The following is a 19,021-nucleotide window of genomic DNA, read 5'->3' on the forward strand; positions in this document are numbered from 1 at the left end:
TGGATTTAAATATCGCCATGCATCAATCAGAGTTTGTTCATTGCAAAAGTTAGTAAATATGGAATTAGGATGACTTGCAGAATGTCTAAGAGGATATTTATCAAAGAAATCATCCTGGACTAAATTCAGATCCCCTCCAACTATAATATTATCAGTTGAGTATGATAATTTTAAGTTGTCTAATTGTAAGCTTATTTGATCAAATAGTCTTCTGTTTTCTGTGCTATTGTTGTAGCCATAAACATTAATCAGGATGAATTTCAATTCATCTATGTTTAGGATTAGAATCAACCAGTGGCCATGTTCATCTGCCTTGTGGGCTATAACCTGACCGCTGAAGTATTTTAGGAGGATGGCGACCCCTGCTGATCATGAAGTGCCATGGCTGAAGAAAGCGTCATCTCCCCATTGTTTAGACCAAAATAAAGTATCCTCAGTCTTGGAGTGAATTTCTTGTAGAAAAACAACGTTTGCATTTTCCCCTTTACAGAATAAGTAGACGCTTTTCCTTTTTGTCATGTCTCTTAGACCCCTTGCATTAACAGAAATGAGAGATATATAATTTTTTAGACTAAACATAGAACACAAAACACACAGAGATAATTATCTGAACTGTTAAAGAACAAGAAAAATGGTTTATCTGCTAGTAGTTACTGAACTTTGTGTAACAAAACCCTGAGCATTTTTTTCCATTTATAACTCACTTGTTTTAGGAATCAACATTCCAGGTTATTTAGGTCTATGGTGTGACTCTCTGACCGTTGATGAACGCATATGGGCCACGGAAAACAGTCTTCAGACCTGCCTTCCTTGCTTGCTCAACTTTCGGCCAAACAGCTTGCCGTGCCTCCCTGTCTTCTTTGGTGAGATCTTCTGCGAAGCGGACGTTGAGATTCTTGCAGACTGGGTGAAGTTTGGTGGCTCGCCAGAGTTCAACCCTGTACAGCTGTCCAGTGAACTGCATGATGATCTGACGAGGGCGGCTGTTGTTGTTCGGCCCCAGATGGTGCACAGAGTCCAGGATGAGATCCATCTTCTCCTTCCAGTGTGGAACAATCTTCCCGATGATTTCAGCGACGAGCTGTCGTGTATTCTCCTTTTCTTCTTTCAGGCCGTTAAGTCTTAAGTTCCATCTTCTCTTGTAGCGCTCCAGTTCTGCAGCTCTCTTTTCCACCTCTGTAGCTCTCTTGTCCAGCTCTGCGTTCTTCACACGGAGTTGTTTTATTTCTCCATCCAACTCTTTGTTTTTAACCTTGCACTCTTTGATTTCGGCCGAGTTAAACTCGACCGCTTTGCTATGTTAGCAATGGTCAGTGTGTTTTGTTTCAACTCCGTCTTGAAATCCTCCATCATGTTGCGGAGAGTACCGATGGCAGCTAAGATAGCAGCATTCGAGGTATCCTCGGCATGGGCTCCAGCAGTTGTGGCCTCGTCTCCTTTTTGTGTTTTCTGAGGACCTGGCGGCTTAGCAGGAGATGTAAAGGTGTTTTCCTGAGGACCTGGCGGCTTTGCAGGAGATGTAAGGGTGTTTTCTGAGGACCTGGCAGCTTAGCAGGAGGTGTAAGGGTGTTTTCCTGAGGACCTGGCGGCTTAGCAGGAGATGTAAGGGTGTTTTTCCTGAGGACCTGGCGGCTTAGCAGGAGATGTAAGGGTGTTTTTCTGAGGACCTGGCGGCTTAGCAGGAGATGTAAGGGTGTTTTCTGAGGACCTGGCGGCTTAGCAGGAGGTGTAAGGGTGTTTTCTGAGGACCTGGCGGCTTAGCAGGAGATGTAAGGGTGTTTTCCTGAGGACCTGGCGGCTTAGCAGGAGATGTAAGGGTGTTTTTCCTGAGGACCTGGCGGCTTAGCAGGAGATGTAAGGGTGTTTTTCTGAGGACCTGGCGGCTTAGCAGGAGATGTAAGGGTGTTTTTCTGAGGACCTGGCGGCTTAGCAGGAGATGTAAGGGTGTTTTTCTGAGGACCTGGCGGCTTAGCAGGAGATGTAAGGGTGTTTTCCTGAGGACCTGGCGGCTTAGCAGGAGATGTAAGGGTGTTTTTCCTGAGGACCTGGCGGCTTAGCAGGAGATGTAAGGGTGTTTTTTCTGAGGACCTGGCGGCTTAGCAGGAGATGTAAGGGTGTTTTTCCTGAGGACCTGGCAGCTTAGCAGGAGATGTAAGGGTGTTTTTCTGAGGACCTGGCGGCTCAGCAGGAGATGTAAGGGTGTTTTCCTGAGGACCTGGCGGCTCAGCAGGAGATGTGAGGGTGTTTTTCTGAGGACCTGGCGGCTCAGCAGGAGATGTGAGGGTGTTTTTCTGAGGACCTGGCGGCTCAGCAGGAGATGTAAGGGTGTTTTTCTGAGGACCTGGCGGCTCAGCAGGAGATGTAAGGGTGTTTTCCTGAGGACCTGGCCGCTCAGCACGAGATTTAAGGGTGTTTTCTGAAGACCTGGCGGCTCAGCACGAGATTTAAGGGTGTTTTTCTGAGGACCTGGCGGCTTAGCAGGAGATGTAAGGGTGTTTTCCTGAGGACCTGGCGGCTTAGCAGGAGGTGTAAGGGTGTTTTCTGAGGACCTGGCGGCTTAGCAGGAGATGTAAGGGTGTTTACCTGAGGACCTGGCGGCTTAGCAGGAGATGTAAGGGTGTTTTCCTGAGGACCTGGCGGCTTAGCAGGAGATGTAAGGGTGTTTTTCTGAGGACCTGGCGGCTTAGCAGGAGATGTAAGTGTGTTTTTCTGAGGACCTGGCGGCTTAGCAGGAGATGTAAGGGTGTTTTCTGAGGACCTGGCAGCTTAGCAGGAGATGTAAGGGTGTTTTCCTGAGGACCTGGCGGCTTAGCAGGAGATGTAAGGGTGTTTTTCTGAGGACCTGGCGGCTTAGCAGGAGATGTAAGGGTGTTTTTCTGAGGACCTGGCGGTTTAGCAGGAGATGTAAGGGTGTTTTCCTGAGGACCTGGCGGCTTAGCAGGAGATGTAAGGGTGTTTTCCTGAGGACCTGGCGGCTTAGCAGGAGATGTAAGGGTGTTTTCCTGAGGACCTGGCGGCTTAGCAGGAGATGTAAGGGTGTTTTCCTGAGGACCTGGCGGCTTAGCAGGAGGTGTAAGGGTGTTTCCCGAGGACCTGGCGGCTTAGCAGGAGGTGTAAGGGTGTTTCCCGAGGAGCTGGCAGCTTAGCAGGAGATGTAAGGGTGTTTTCCTGAGGACCTGGCGGCTTACCAGGAGATGTAAGGCTGTTTTCCTGAGGACCTGGCGGCTTAGCAGGAGGTGTAAGGGTGTTTTCCTGAGGACCTGGCAGCTCAGCAGGAGGTTTAAGGGTGTTTCCTGAGGACCTGGCAGCTTAGCAGGAGATGTAAGGGTGTTTTTCTGAGGACCTGGCAGCTTAGCAGGACGTGTAAGGGGGTTTTCCTGAGGACCTGGCAGCTCAGCACGAGGTGTAAGGGTGTTTTTCTGAGGACCTGGCAGCTTAGCAGGAGATGTAAGGGTGTTTTTCTGAGGACCTGGCAGCTCAGCAGGAGGTGTAAGGGTGTTTTCCTGAGGACCTGGCAGCTCAGCAGGAGGTGTAAGGGTGTTTTTCTGAGGACCTGGCGGCTTAGCAGGAGATGTAAGGGTGTTTTTGTATCTTTGCCGTTTGTCTCCATGTTCTCTGGACCGCAGTAGTCGTGCATGTGGAGAGCCGTTAGCTTCGCGTTAGCTTTAGCCATTTTTAGTTTAGAGTGTGTTTAGAAAGTGACCGACATGACCTACTCAGTTCTAAGAGCGACTCCGATAGATTCCAACGCAAACGGAGAAAGTTTCCTGTGAGTTTTTTGTCCAAGTTTGTCGGTTTCAGGCTTTGTTACCTGAGCTGTTTATGCCGCGTCCGCTCCCTCCGCCATCTTGCTGCCGTCCCCCTCCTGTAAGATCTACCTAAAGCGACCGTGAGCGGTCAACATGACCGTCTCGTAATTTGCGCGTCATGTCAGTATTTATGACGCGTGTTGGTCGCGTCATTTCCTTCGCGACGTTCGTTTCTCTGTCCTAGAAACACGTTGGCGCCCTCCAGTGCAGAGAAATAGTGCAAACTTGGTGTGTGATGATGTCCCAACATGTCTGGTTACAGACGCGCCATGACTACCACCGAGGCACTGCAGCATTTACGGGCGTTGGACGGTGGCCGCTTTAAATTGTTTGAGAAATAGTGTTGAAGTTGTGAAAATACCTATGCGGAATATGCGTGAGTGAGAGGGGGGACGGTGGGATGGGGAGGATGCAAGGAGTGGAGGTGATGAAGGCGGATGAGTTTAAATACTTGGGGTCAACTGTCCAGAGTAACGGGGAGTGCAGAAGAGAGGTGAAGAAGAGAGTGCAGGCAGGGTGGAGTGGGTGGAGAAGAGTGTCAGGAGTGATGTGTGACAGAAGGGTGCCAGCAAGAGTTAAAGGGAAGGTTTACAAGATGGTGGTGGGACCAGCTTAGGGATGCCAACTCGACTTGGTTGTATTCCGGGAGATTTTTGGGGGGGGGGGGTTCTGTGTGTTCGGCAGATCGGAGTTGTCACAACAGCCTATAAATAGCCTCCCCACTGTACAAGGGAACAAATCTAAAAGCAAAAATGTACACCCCCACTCTCCCCCTCTCTCCCCCTTTACACAGCCATGCGCAGGTTTTGAAACCCTCTTCCTCGCACCACTTGTGTTGGAAATGGCAGAGAAACTAGTTCTCCTGTGGTTCTGCCGTGTCGCTGGCGGTTCGGTTCGTTAACTGCCACTATAAAATGCTTTCTGTAGCGACGATACTAGCTAACGTTAGCTGTCGCCTAGCAACCACCTGAACGCCGTCAGCTAGCGCGTGTGGCAGCGTCACCCGGCGCCCTCGCGTACACGCTTGCGCTTGATTGATTGAAGTGTTTAAATATCACAGCACCGGCCTTCACAATAAGAGCCGCGCTCAGTAAACCCGTTCATACCAATCTTAACACATTTTTACATTTCACACGGTCAAACAATCTCCCGGACTGGATTTGCTGCTGTCCGGGAGACTGGGGCCAATTCCGGGAGACTCCCGGCCAACCCGGGAGGGTTGGCAACCCTGGACCAGCTATGTTGTATGGTTTGGAGACAGTGGCACTGATGAAAAGACAGGAGGAGGAGCTGGAGGTGGCAGAGGTGAAGATGATGAGATCTTCACTGGGAGTGATGAAGAAGGACAGGATTAGGAACCAGTATATTAGAGGGACAGCTCAGGTTGGACGGTTTGGAGACAAAGCAAGAGAGACAAGATTGAGATGGTGTGGACATGTGTGGAGGAGAGATGCTGGGTATACTGGGAGAAGGATGCTGAATATGGAGCTGCCAGGGAAGAGGAGAAGAGGAAGGACAAAGAGGAGGTTTATGGAGGTGGTGAGGGAGGACATGCAGGTGGCTGGTGTGACAGAGGAAGATGCAGAGGACAGGAAGACATGGAAACTGATGATCCGCGGTGGCGCCCCCTAACGGGAGCAGTGGAAAGTAGTAGTAGTAGTAGTAGTAGTAGTAAAGTTGTTAAAATGTTAATTTTGGTGTCAGTTAGTTTCATAACAGACACACTAACATATGTAATGCATTAATATCTCAGTTGGGTGTTTATCTTGACAGAATATAGAGTTTAAAACCTGTGGGCGGACAGTCGTTCTAGTAGTTTTTAAGTTCCGGTCGTTGTTTGGGACTGTGTCAATATTTATTTTCAGTTTTTTTTCTTTTTCTTTTTTTTACATGTCACGTTTTATAGGCCTTGTTACGTTTGTTAGATTAGCAATATGTGTTTTCCGTTTTGTTTTTCAGGTAATATTTTCACTTTTTCTATTTTGTTATTCAAGTTTGACCATGTCTCTCTGAAGTTTAACTTATTTAAAAATAGTATTGCAGTTGTTAAAATGCTAATTTTGGTGTCAGTCGTTTCCTAACAGACACACTAACATGTGTAATGCATTAATATCTCAGTTGGGTATTTATCTTGACAGCATATAGAGTTTAAAAACCGGAGGTCATTTTGACCGCCCATGGTTGCTTTAGGTATGCGTGAAATCCCGGTCGTTCTAGTGTTGAAACTGTAAGTAACTTTCCATCTCCCTCAACCTGCTGCAGCACAGCTGCTCAGGGTAAGTAGGAATAAAGTGAAGTCATAGAAACAGAAAATCAAGTCAAAATCAAACAAATTTTACAGATGAATAATGTCATAAAGTATACTGTGAGCAAGTAAGGAAAAATATCAGTGAAAAAAATCAATGAAATCATTCAGCTTTTATCACAATGCAAATGTACCTCAACTCTTCCAGCGTCTGAAAAAATAAGCATTTGTTAAAACCTTAAGTTTTCATTTCACTAAATGAGACCCACGTATACACTTGAGATTGGTCTTGGTCCACTCTCCCCTGTTATTGCAGACGATGCTAGACGGGCCCGACAGGGGGGAGTATCCCTGTCTACAGGAAAGGAATAACTCAGCTCCAGACTGGAAGTATCTCTGGAGAAGATCCACCACAATGTTGGGACCCAGGTTTGGCCTGTCACATGCTGCAAAGACATACACATGATTGGGGCTGTGAACCAAGTACAAGACAGGAGTCACGTGACAAGCATTTGGTGGTGTGGAGGGTTGAAGTAGTGCAGCTGGAGCACACGTGTTGTTCCTAAATCATGGACCTGATAAACCAAGTGCCGCTATGCAGGTGCCTAGTCTGTTGCCTTCCCTTACAGTAATAACAGACGACTTACACTGAGCGGCAACCACCAGGGCTGAAAGGTAAAGCCAATGCGGAGTGCCTTAAGTTGCAGTTCCACCATGACCACTAGGTGGCTGGATCCAAAAAACTTCCACAAGTCAATTAGGGAATTCCCAAATTCTACCTTCAAATACAAAGTCAATATTGCATCGAATTCGTGGGGTAGTCTGGGAGACCGTCGCCACAGCCGGGATGCAAACTCGTGTCTCCCACTCCGCAAGCGACAACGTTAACCAGTCGACTTAAGGGTCCGACCCATTAGTCAAGGACCAACGTGTCTACTTATCCATGCACGTTACAGTATATTTTCCCCCCTCCCTGCAAGACGTTTGGGTCTCAGTTGATAATTTCAAGTCTGGCACACAGTGTGAGGGTGGCGATTTTGGAAATGTTTGATCTGTCAAGAAGATATCAAGGATTAACTAAACAAGTGCCATGTTGGGGGCTTGATTGACAGGTCTGTCAATATGTCTACCACCCTTCTCCATCCGTGCTCGACCCTGTTGCCTAAATTTGAAATGTTTTGTCTCCAACAGCTGACAAAATGAGCATAGTGCCAAACTTTAGGCTTCAGAATGCCCCACCAGAAAACAATGGATGTCAGTAGTCTGTAACAAGTTGGTCAGTGTTGGTCAGTTCGGTTCTAGTTTTGTTTGGCAGATTTTCCCGTTTTTGTTTGCTCATCATTTGTATCTTCCAGTGTTCAACTAATTGAAATGTAAGTTTCTTACAGAGACGGCGTAGGGCAGGTTTAAAGAGTCCAGCTGTTTTTATGTGGTTTACTCTAAACCGTGTCTGGGAGTCAGGGAACGGGGCCTGCAATGCATTAACTTAACCTTCCACAACTCCAAAAAGCAAAGGCGGGGACACAGTAGCAGCTATTCAGCACAGGCTCGTAGAGAACACCACACAGGGATCTTGGCTTGCTGCATGTCTGATTTAAACCCGATATCAGGCACGATCCGGCACTAACAACGCGTTCACGGGCTCAGATTCCTGAGTTTCAGATGTAAGCAAACACGGAAGAGAATACAACAGGCTGCACAACATATGGATATCCTTCTGACCGCTCAGGGTCACATGTGCAAGTAAATCAGATACGATACCAGTGCCCTGCTGGGAAGACACAGACGCCAACAGTGCTGACTGGAAGAGCAGAAGCGGAACCAGTTCGCGTGCCATCCTCGGGGCTTTGTGGAGACGCAGTTCTCTCTGGTGGACTCTCTGGTGGTCTGGTCTGTTAGTCTTTCTCTCAGAGTAAACAGATAAGAGCTGATGAAGTAACAGTCCGTTGACCACAGCACATCTGGATCGTTGAGCCCTTTACTGGAACTGCGGCGGCGAGCGGCCCTGTCCTGTGACCTGACGCAACACACCTGCGTCTGATTGGCTGCTCGGGAAAGAGATAATTCACAGTTACTTGACGTTAAAACAATTTAATCATCGTTTAGCGTTCATTTGTCAACAGACTGGGTATTGTTGAAGGATTCCCCATCAGTGTTTGTGGCTTTGTTTTTGAAGAATTTATCGAGTAGACACGACTGCTGCTGCACAAACCCAGTGCTGAGCCCCGTGTGCGTGTGTGTGTGTGTGTGTGTGTGTGTGTGTGTGTGTGTGTGTCTGTCAGTATGTGTGTGTGTGTGTGTGTGTGTGTGTGTGTGTGTGTGTGTGTGTGTGTGTTGGCAGACGTGGATGTATTTGCTTACTAAACTGTTAGATTTTCAGTTAAGTTATTTTCATTTCTGAAAACCTCTTCTTCACATCTGAGCAAAGAAAAAGTACTCAAGAAGTATGGAATCTGTACTACCTTTAGTACTAACACTACTATCAAACCCAATGTTAAAACAACTACTATGACGTCTGCTAGTACTATCACTATTACTACCGCTACCAGTACTACCACTACCACTACTATTACTACTATCACTACTACTATTACTACCACTACTAGTACTACCATTACTGCTTCTGCTGCTACCACTACTACTACTACTACCACTACTAGTACTACCACTACTGCTACTATTACTACTACTACCACTACTAGTATTACCACTACTGCTACTACTGCTACTATTACTACCACTACTAGTACTACCACTACCACCACTGGTACTACTGTAGCGCCTCTCTAGCGGGTTTGGCTATAGTGAGAGGTGGCTATCCTGAGTTCTTTAAAACATCTATCCAATCAATAGAATAAGTGGGGTTTCACTAATAAACATATGTGTTTAAATTGTATCTGTGTAATTACTACTTATTAGGCTATATGCCATACTCTTTCATTCAAAATCACTATTTAAGCATTAATTCGTACACTTTAGAATTAAATTAAAATGTCTAGAATTACTTGTAACCCTTAAACACTCTTCCACTTTTAAACAGAAAATACTCTTTTTCTTAATTAACTTAAAATATCAAAAGTAGTCATTCACCACAACTGTGTTATAAAAAAGTATAAAATATTTACTTAGAAAATATTGTTCAGTGTTTCAATGCTTCGTTTTCAAATATCTTTTGAAATCTCCCAGTCAAATGCATTCACATACACACTGAAAACATAAGGGCCCAAGAAAAGAGGATAGCCGGCAGTAACCTAGCCTACTTTCAACTACTCAGTTCAAATGATGCAGGCCTGAGTGTAGCTTGTGGACGTTGTAGCCTTAAACAAAATGGCTGCTTCACCTCGCAGGCAAAAGCAAAATGGCTGCTTCCCCACGCAGGCAAAAACAAGATGGCTGCTTCACCACGCAGGTAGAAAACAAAAGAACGGTACCTTTCCTCAATGGAATGTAGCCGCCAATACACAAGGTCCAAGGCGGCGGCGGCAGCAGGAGGAGATATGACCAGAAGATTCACGATGCTGACGATCTCGGCAAAGTCCACCACTCGGCAACGCTACCCGGCTCCGTCGGGGTCTTTGTTCGTCGTCCGTTTCGCAGTTCCACGAAGGCTTTACTAGTCGAGGTCGCTGGTCGCTAGCTTGTTAGCAAAGTCCATGCAAAAGCACTAGCCACTAAGTCAGCAGCTAACTTAACCTTCCTTCTGTCTTCTTGTGCTGAGTAGTGTTATGTCTGCACACATCGACAGTGCTGCATTTGATTTGGTGCTGTTCTATTGTGCTGGGATCGATTGGTGATGCCTGCGGGCTCTGGGTTGTTTGATCGGGTCTGCCTGTGATGCTGTGTCAGTCTAAATAAAGAATGCCACGGAGAGGTTGTGTCGAGCGACAGTGCTGTGTCCTGACGTGATTTCTAAATACAATATTGGCGACGAGGATGGATGATATCTCTCTCCCACCACCTGCCCCTTCCTGGCGTTACCTGGCGAGCCTCCGGTACCATGGACTCGCTGGCTACATAGTTTTGAAAATTACATCATCGCTTCAGGGCTCGACGACGTGAGCCAGGCTAGGAAGACGGCTCTGTTGCTACACTGCTTGGGAGCAGAGGGTCATCGTGTGCTCGGGACTCTGGGGAACGTCACAAGCTTTGACGAAGCTGTGGGACTTATGAGCACCCATTTCGCTGCTCCACAGAGCGCCCTCCTTCGGCGATTTATATTCCGTCAGCGACACCAACTGCCTGGTGAGTCTGTGCGGCAGTACGTAGCTAATTTCCGAGGGCTAGCTAGCTCATGCAAGTTTGGCGCGCTTCAGGACGAGATGGTTCGCGACCAGCTAATCGAACACACCAACAACGCAAAGGTGCGTGAGACTCTCCTGCTGGAAAAAGACGGTCTGCTGCTGCCCAGAGCAATTACCATCGCACTACAGGTTGAGGGAGCAGCTGAGTGTGCTGCTATGCTAAATACACAGCAAGCGGCCACCTCCAGTCAAGCTGCCAACGACTCCTCCCTCTACTCACGGCTGCCCCTCGGGACGCAACCCAGCCAGAGCGAGGCGGGCGCCGACTCCACTGGAGACGTCTTGCAACTGCAACGACGGCGTTCTCGGCCCCGCCCTCAACAGTCCTGTGGTAACTGTGGGTCTCGGTCTCATGTTTCAAGGGCTCAGAACTGCCCTGCCCGTGGCCAGACATGCCATAGCTGCGGTAAGCACAATCACTTTGCCAACGTCTGTCGATCTTCCCCGGCTGGGTCAGAGGGCCACACCCCCCAGTCTTCAACCGCCGTCATTCACAAGGTGAGCTCTGGGCCAGTGTCATTCAAATCATGCACAGTCAACATTAATGATGTGTGCATCCCCCTGCTGTTGGACACCGGTGCAGGTATGTCTCTCCTGAATGTTGATACCTACAGTCAATTTTTCGGTTCACTGCCACTGTACGCACCCTCAGCTGTCGTCTGTGGGTATGGTGACTCCAAAATCGATCTGGTTGGCTCTCTCCAAGTGACTGTCCGCTATGGAACCAAGCTGGTGCCCAATGCAGTTTTTCATGTGGCACGCCGTGGGGCCAACCTGATGGGCCTGGACCTGTTCTCCGCTCTGGGGTTCTCCCTCTTAGACACAAGGGGGGCAGCAATCCTGACTGTTGCCACACCTTGGCAGCAGAAGTGGCCATCGCTGTTTATGGGGCTGGGCTGCCTCTCCGCCTTCGCCCATAAACCTCTCCTCAACCCTGCTGTGAAATCTGTCATCCAACCACTGCGCCGCATCCCGTTGGCTCTCCGTGACGGGGTCTCCGCCAAGCTGCAACAACTGCTGGAAGCTGGCATCATTGAACCGGTGGACGCGTCACCTTGGGTCTCAAACCTCGTGGTGGCTAAGAAGAAGTCGGGGGGCCTGCGTGTCTGCGTCGATCTACGTGCAGTAAATAAGGCAGCGGTCCCTGGTAAGTATCCACTGCCCACCTCAGAAGAACTCACTGCTCAGTTCTATGGCTCTGAGGTGTTCTCCAAGCTCGACCTCAGACAGGGGTACTTACAGGTGCCCCTCCACCCCAGCAGCCGAAACCTCACAGCCTTTGTGACACATGCAGGAGTGTTTCGCTACACCAGGATGCCTTTCGGTCTCAGCTCCGCCCCTAGCTGCTTCCAGAAAATCATGGTCTCCGTGCTGGCTGGCATACTGGGCGTGGCCATTTATCTGGACGATATAGTGGTACACGGGCCCACCAGTGAAATCCACGACAAGCGCCTCAACATGGTCTTCGCAGCCCTGTCCAAGCACAAGCTAACTCTCAATGCTGAAAAATGTGTCCTCTCTGTACCAGCCATCGAGTTCGTGGGGTTCCGGCTGTCAGCGAGCGGTGTAACTCCACTACAATCCAACGTGGACGCCATTCAGGCCATCCCTGAGCCCATCTCAGCCGCCCAGGTCGCCTCCTTCCTGGGTATGACAAGTTACTACCAGAGGTTTCTTCCCCAGTACTCTGCGACCACAGCCCCCCTGCGCCAGCTGCTGCGTAAGGACGAGCCATGGGTGTGGTCAAAGGCATGCAGTGACGCTGTGCGTGATCTCAAGACTCAACTGACTTCACCACCAGTGTTGGCTCACTTCGACATCTCCAGCTCCACCTTTGTGACCTGTGACGCATCAGCCACAGCAATAGGGGCTGTGCTGTCTCAAACCCAGAACGGTGTGGAGAAGCCCATCGCCTTCGCCTCCCGTGCCCTCAACCTGACCGAGCAGCGGTACTCCGTGGGTGAGCGTGAGGCGTTAGCCTGTATCTGGGCTTGTGAAAGGTGGCACCTCTACCTCTATTGCCGCTCCTTCACCCTCAGGACAGATCACCAGGCCCTGACAGCGCTGCTGTCCACATCTGGGACAGGCCACAAACCCCTGAGGTTGCACCGCTGGTCTGACCGCCTCCGCCAGTACAACTTCAGCCTGCAGTTCACCCCAGGCAGAGACAATGTTGTCGCCGACCTGCTCTCTCGCTCTGTCTCCACCCCAGCTCCACAGACGGACACTGACTGTGTGGAAAAGGACATTGTCCAAATGCTACACACACCCCTCCAGGCCACTGTCTCTCTGCAGGAGCTGAGGGCAGCCTCCAAACAGGACCCTGTCCTCTCCCAGCTCCGCACCTACATCCAGAACGGCTGGCCTCACAAGGTCCCAGAGGAGCTGGCTGCGTTCGCCCGAGTCAGACAGGAGCTCTCCTGCTGGAACGACACCTGCGTGGCACGTGGGTTTTGCACAGTGGTCCCAGCTGCTCTACGTGCACGTGTTTTGAATACGGCGCATGAAGGCCACCTGGGCATTGTGAAACTGAAACAGCGCTGCCGAGACCTGGTGTGGTGGCCGGGGATAGACAGAGATATTGAGGCTCTGGTGAAGGACTGTTCTGCCTGCCTTGTGAGTGGCAAGACTGGCCACCAGGCTCCCCCACCCCTGCAACCTCTCTCCTGGCCCTCTCAGCCCTGGGAACACCTGCAGTTGGACATTTGTGGTGAGATCCATGGAGTTCCCCACCACCAATGCTTCATGGTGGTCGCCTACGATCTACACTCAAAATGGCCTGAACTCACCACTTCCGGCACTGTGACCTCACAGATCATCATCGACTTCCTGGAGTCTCTTTTCTCTCGCTGGGGCCTCCCAAAGGCCATCACCACTGACAACGGCCCTCAGCTGGTCTCTGCTGAGTTCACTGCTTATCTCGAAAGCAAGGGCATCCGTCATATACGCACTGCGTACTACCACCCCCAGGCCAATGGCGGCGTTGAACGTTTTCACCAGTCACTGAAGAACGGCCTCAGAGCACACATGGCCCAAGGGTGCTCTTTCACGCAGGCCATCCGTCACACTCTGCTGCACTATCGGGCCACACAGCACTCGACCACAGGCGTCTTCCCAGCCTCTCTCATGCTAGGCTGGGAACTGTGCATGCCCCTTGACAGGCTCCGCCCCTCCACACCCCAGGCACCTCCCTCTGGGGTCAGAGCCTCAGTCACCCGTCAGCAGACGTGGATGAAGCAACGGTTTGACCAGTCAAAACGAACCAGGGTGCCAGACATCAATGTGTCAGACTGGGTCAGGGTCCGCAGGCCCCACAGGGGCAATAAAATGGCTTCATACAGGTCCTCTCCTCTCCAAGTCACCCGTCAGCTGGGCCCAGCCACTTACCTCCTCAGCGATGGCACTCGGTGGCACTCCAGTCGTCTACGGAAGGTGTCAGCTCCGCCACACACAGCTGGTGACACAACCTTAGCCATTCCCTCGGCATGGCGAGACACCCCGGGGCTTCATGCAGCTCCTACACGGGCCCCAGACATTCCTGGGCCTCAGCTTCCCCTGCCCCCCCCCCTCCCCACCTCGGCCTGCCCAGCCTCAGGCCGCCCCGCGACCTGTTCGCACACGTTTATGCCCTGGCCACCTAGAGGACTTTGTGTCAACCTTTCATGTTTGAAATCCTGCCGGGGGGGGGGGGGGATGTTATGTCTGCACACATCGACAGTGCTGCATTTGATTTGGTGCTGTTCTATTGTGCTGGGATCGATTGGTGATGCCTGCGGGCTCTGGGTTGTTTGATCAGGTCTGCCTTTGATGCTGTGTCAGTCTAAATAAAGAATGCCACGGAGAGGTTGTGTCGAGCGACAGCACTGTGTCCTGACGTGATTTCTAAATACAATAAGTAGTTCACTCAAAACGGACAAAAAATATCACCGTTAAAGTTCAGTATAAGAGTCCTGGTTGAACACTTTCACTAAAAATGGTGTGTACACATTAACAGAACATTTCTTGTTTCCCTTTCCAGCAGACCACACGCTTCTCCCGTCTTACTCATTCGTCGCTCTCTCTCAACTCCCTCGTCTCATACACTGTCTTCACGTTTCTCTCCTCCACTCACTTCCTTGCCCTTTGACCTCCAATGTGATTGGCTCATTCACCAGAGTTTCAGAAATAAACTAAATTCACAAAATATTTGTGTACCTCTTTCTTCCTATTCTTACAGGCATTTTTAAAGCATTTTCACATATCACACGACAAATATTTAACATTTTTAAATGCTGTATTCAGTAAAACATGAACATTACCCAATATGCATTTCTCTCACTGAGCAAAATCATAACTTCATTGCTGTTCAATGAATCTTAACATTTTAACCGTAAATTCTATTTATTAAACTATGAAATTATTTATCCAAAATGATATCTTATAATAATGAATACATTTCAACAGGGTTAGACTACCACTACTAGTACTATCACTACTGCTACTGCTGCTACTATTACTATTACTACCACTACTAGTACTACTGCTACTATTACTACTAGTACTACCACTACTATTACTACCACTACTACTATTACTACTACTATTACTACCACTACTAGTATTATTACTACTGCTACTGCTGCTACTATTACTATTACTACTACTACCACTATTAGTACTACCACTACTGCTACCACCACTACTAGTACTACCACCACCACCACTGCTACTACTACTATTACTATTACTACCACTACTAGTACTACTGCTACTACTGCTACTATTACTACCACTATCACTACTAGTACTACTACTACCACTACTAGTACTACTACCACGACTAGTACTACCACTACTGATATTACTACTACTACCACTATCTGGGCGCATGTGCACGCAAGCAACCAGTAGCAAATGGTGTGTATGCTGTTATATATATATATCCGGTTGTGATGAGGGTGTCATTTATTTGTTGATGATTCTTGTTTTTGGGACGATATTGTGTGTTGAATGTTAGACATGCAGCTGTAACTCATGGTGACGGTGTTCCTGTTGAACATCTTCCTCAGTTTGTGGTCCGGGGTAAAGCACTTATCCAAAAGTTCAAAACACTGCTTACTGGTGGTTGTACCACGGTGTCACTGTAGAGTGGTTGTACCAGCTGATGTTTCGTCTTCTGCTACGTTTGTTGGCTTGCGGTCAGTCAGTGTGTAATGGTGGGTTGTACAAACCCCAATTCCAATGAAGTTGGGACGTTGTGTAAAACGTGAATAAAAACAGAATACAATGATTTGCAAATCCTTTTCCACCTATATTCAGTTGAACACACTACAAAGACAAGATATTTAATGTTCAAACTGATAAACTTTATTGTTTTTTGCAAATATTCACTCATTTTGAATGTGATGCCTGTAACACGTTCCAAAGAAGCTGGGACAGGGGCAACAAAAGACTGGGAAAGTTGAGGAATGCTCAAAAAACACCTGTGTGGAACATTCCACAGGTGAACAGGTTAACTGGGAACAGGGGAGTGTCCTGATTGAGTATAAAAGGAGCATCCCTAAAAGGCTCAGTCGTTCACAAGCAAGGATGGGGCGAGGTTCACCACTTTGTGAACAACTGTGTGAGCAAATAGTCCAACAGTTTAAGAACAACGTTTCTCAACGTACAACTGCAAGGAATTTAGGGATTTCATCATCTCCAGTCCATAATATCATCACAAGACTCAGAGAATCCAGAGAAATCTCTGCACGTAAGCGGCAAGGCCCAAAACCAACAGTGAATACCCGTGACCTTCGACCCCTCGGGTGGCACTGCATTAAAAACCCACATCATTGTGTAAAGGATATTACCACGTGGGCTCAGGAACACTTGGGAAAACCATCGTCAGTTAACACAGTTGGTCGCTACATCTACAAGTGCAAGTTAAAACTCTACCATGCAAAGCCAAAGCCAGATATCAACACCACCCAGAAACGCCACCGGCTTCTCTGGCCCGAGCTCCTCTGAGATGGACTGACGCCAAGTGGATAAGTGTGCTGTGGTCTGACGAGTCCACATTTCACATTGTTTTTGGAAATCATGGACGTCGTGTCCTCCGGGCCAAAGAGGAAAAGGACCATCCAGATTGTTATCAGCGCAGAGTCCAAAAGCCAGCATCTGTGATGGTATGGGGGGTGTTAGTGCCCATGGCATCATGGGTAACTTGCACATCTGTGAAGGCAGCATTAATGCTGAAAGGTCCATACAGGTTTTGGAGCAACATATGCTGCCATCCAAGCGACGTCTTTTTCAGGGACGTCCCTGCTTATTTCAGCAAGACAATGCCAAGCCACATTCTGCAGGTGTTCCACCAGCGGGGCTTCGTAGTAAAAGAGTGCAGGTACTGGACTGGCCTGCCTTTAGTCCAGACCTGTCTCCCATTGAACATGTGTGGTGCATTATGAAGCGCAAAATACAACAATGGAGACCCCGGACTGTTGAGCAACTGAAGTCGTACATCAAGCAAGAATGGGAAAGAATTCCACCTACAAAGCTTCAACAAGTAGTGTCCTCAGTTCCCAAACGCTTATTGAGTGTTGTTAAAAGGAAAGGTGGTGTAACACAGTGGTGAATATGTCCCTGTCCCAGCTTCTTTGGAACGGGTTGCAGGCATCACATTCACAATGAGGGAATATTTGCAAAAAAGCAATAAAGTTTATCAGTTTGAACATTAAATATCTTGTCTTTGTAGTGGATTCAATTGAATATAGGTGGAAAAGGATTTGCAAATCATTGTATTCTGTTTTTATCTACGTTTTACACAACGTCCCAACTTCATTGGAATTGGGGTTTGTACTTGAGCCAGTCTTTTGTAATGCATCCTGGTATGGAGGTGCAGTTTCATTGAAGGTGGGCTCAGTAGATGATCATGTTTAGAGTCTTCTATCAGTGTTTTCTGGAATGTTCTTTAAGATGGAGGGTGGTGGTTGCGCTCTCTAGGGACAAGCTGCAGCGTGTTGGTGAGCTTCATGTACAGCTTGTATGTCTCATTCCTAAGGTCCACTGAGATGTCCACAAAGTCCATTTGTTTTTTGTTTGCTTCACTTGTGATTTTTAGCCCGTTGTTTGAGAATATTTTGCACTACCACTACCACCACTACTACTTATACCAGTTACCACCACTACTACCACTACCACTACCACCACTACTACTTATACCAGTTACCACCACTACTACTACCACTACCACTACTTATACCAGTTACCACCACTACTACTACTACCACTACCACCACTACTACTTATACCAGTTACCACTACTACTACCACTACCACTACCACCACTACTACTACTTATACCAGTTACCACCACTACTACTACTACCACTACCACTACCACCACTACTACTACTTATACCAGTTACCACCACTACTACTACTACCCCTTCCACCACTACTACTTATATACCAGTTACCACTACCACTACTGCTAGTACTACTACTATTATAACTACTACCACTACTACTACTACTTATACCAGTTACCACTACCATTATTACTACTACTACCACTACTGTTACTTATACCAGTTACCACTACTACTACTACTACTACTACTACTACTTATACCAGTTACCACTACCATTATTACTACTACTACCACTACTGTTACTTATACCAGTTACCACTACTACTACTACCACTACTGTTACTTATACCAGTTACCACTACTACTACTACTACTACTACTACTTATACCAGTTACCACTACAACTATTACTACTACTACTACTACTACTTATACCACTACTACTACTACTACTATTACTACTACTACTTATACCACTACTACTACTACTACCACTACTACAACTACTTATACCAGTTACCACTACTACTACACTACCACTACTACTACTACTACTACTACTACTACTACTACTACTTATACCAGTTACCACTACCATTATTACTACTACTACCACTACTGTTACTTATACCATTTACCACTACTACTACTACTACTACTACTTATACCAGTTACCACTACTACTATTACTACTACTACTACTACTACTACTTATACCAGTTACCACTACTACTACTACTACTACTACTACTATTACTACTACTACTTATACCACTACTACTACTACTACCACTACTACAACTACTTATACCAGTTACCACTACTACTACTACCACTACTACTATTACTACTACTACTTATACCACTACTACTACCACTACCACTACTACTACTACTTATACCAGTTACCACTACTACTACACTACCACTACTACTCCTACTCCTACTACTACTGCTACTATTTCTTTATATTACAATAATAATGCCACTGTTTTATGAATGTTATATCATAATGTATATTATGTGTTATGAATATGTTTTGCTCTAGCTCTGTGTATTTTTGGGCAAGAAACCCACATTTAAAATGTTGTGTCTAAACTAAAAAAGAAAAAGTTCTTCTATGTAAATATAATCCTCTCTTTTGTAACCTTGGTTTTCTCCTATGCTGACACAGTGTGGGGTTGTGATGAAATACTGCCAGTTATTTAGTAGACTTCTCGATTCAGACATCAATATTGACTAGTTACACACTTCAGCTCAGATACACAACACATTCAGTAGGCTGACTGCAGTGACAGCAGCAGCGCTTCTGGGGGAAATTAAAAGATGAGTCCC

The 19,021-nt window shown here is 47.5% G+C and overlaps 1 protein-coding gene across 1 annotated transcript in view; it reads right to left on the reverse strand.

Moving 5' to 3' along the window:
* The window catches only part of LOC130113175 (beta-2-glycoprotein 1-like), a 35,736-nt gene extending 27,714 nt beyond the window's left edge, over positions 1 to 8,022 (reverse strand). The window contains exons 1-2 of the mRNA XM_056280721.1: positions 7,816 to 8,022; positions 6,324 to 6,500 (exon numbers count right to left, since the gene is read on the reverse strand). Of these exons, the coding sequence (XP_056136696.1) occupies positions 6,324 to 6,500; positions 7,816 to 7,891 (253 nt within the window). The 5' untranslated portion in view covers positions 7,892 to 8,022. The remainder of the gene's footprint in view (positions 1 to 6,323; positions 6,501 to 7,815) is intronic.
* Positions 8,023 to 19,021: the final 10,999 nt, after the last annotated feature.

The sequence above is a fragment of the Lampris incognitus genome, chromosome 5 (genome assembly GCF_029633865.1).
Source record: "Lampris incognitus isolate fLamInc1 chromosome 5, fLamInc1.hap2, whole genome shotgun sequence".
NCBI classification, from domain to species: domain Eukaryota; kingdom Metazoa; phylum Chordata; class Actinopteri; order Lampriformes; family Lampridae; genus Lampris; species Lampris incognitus.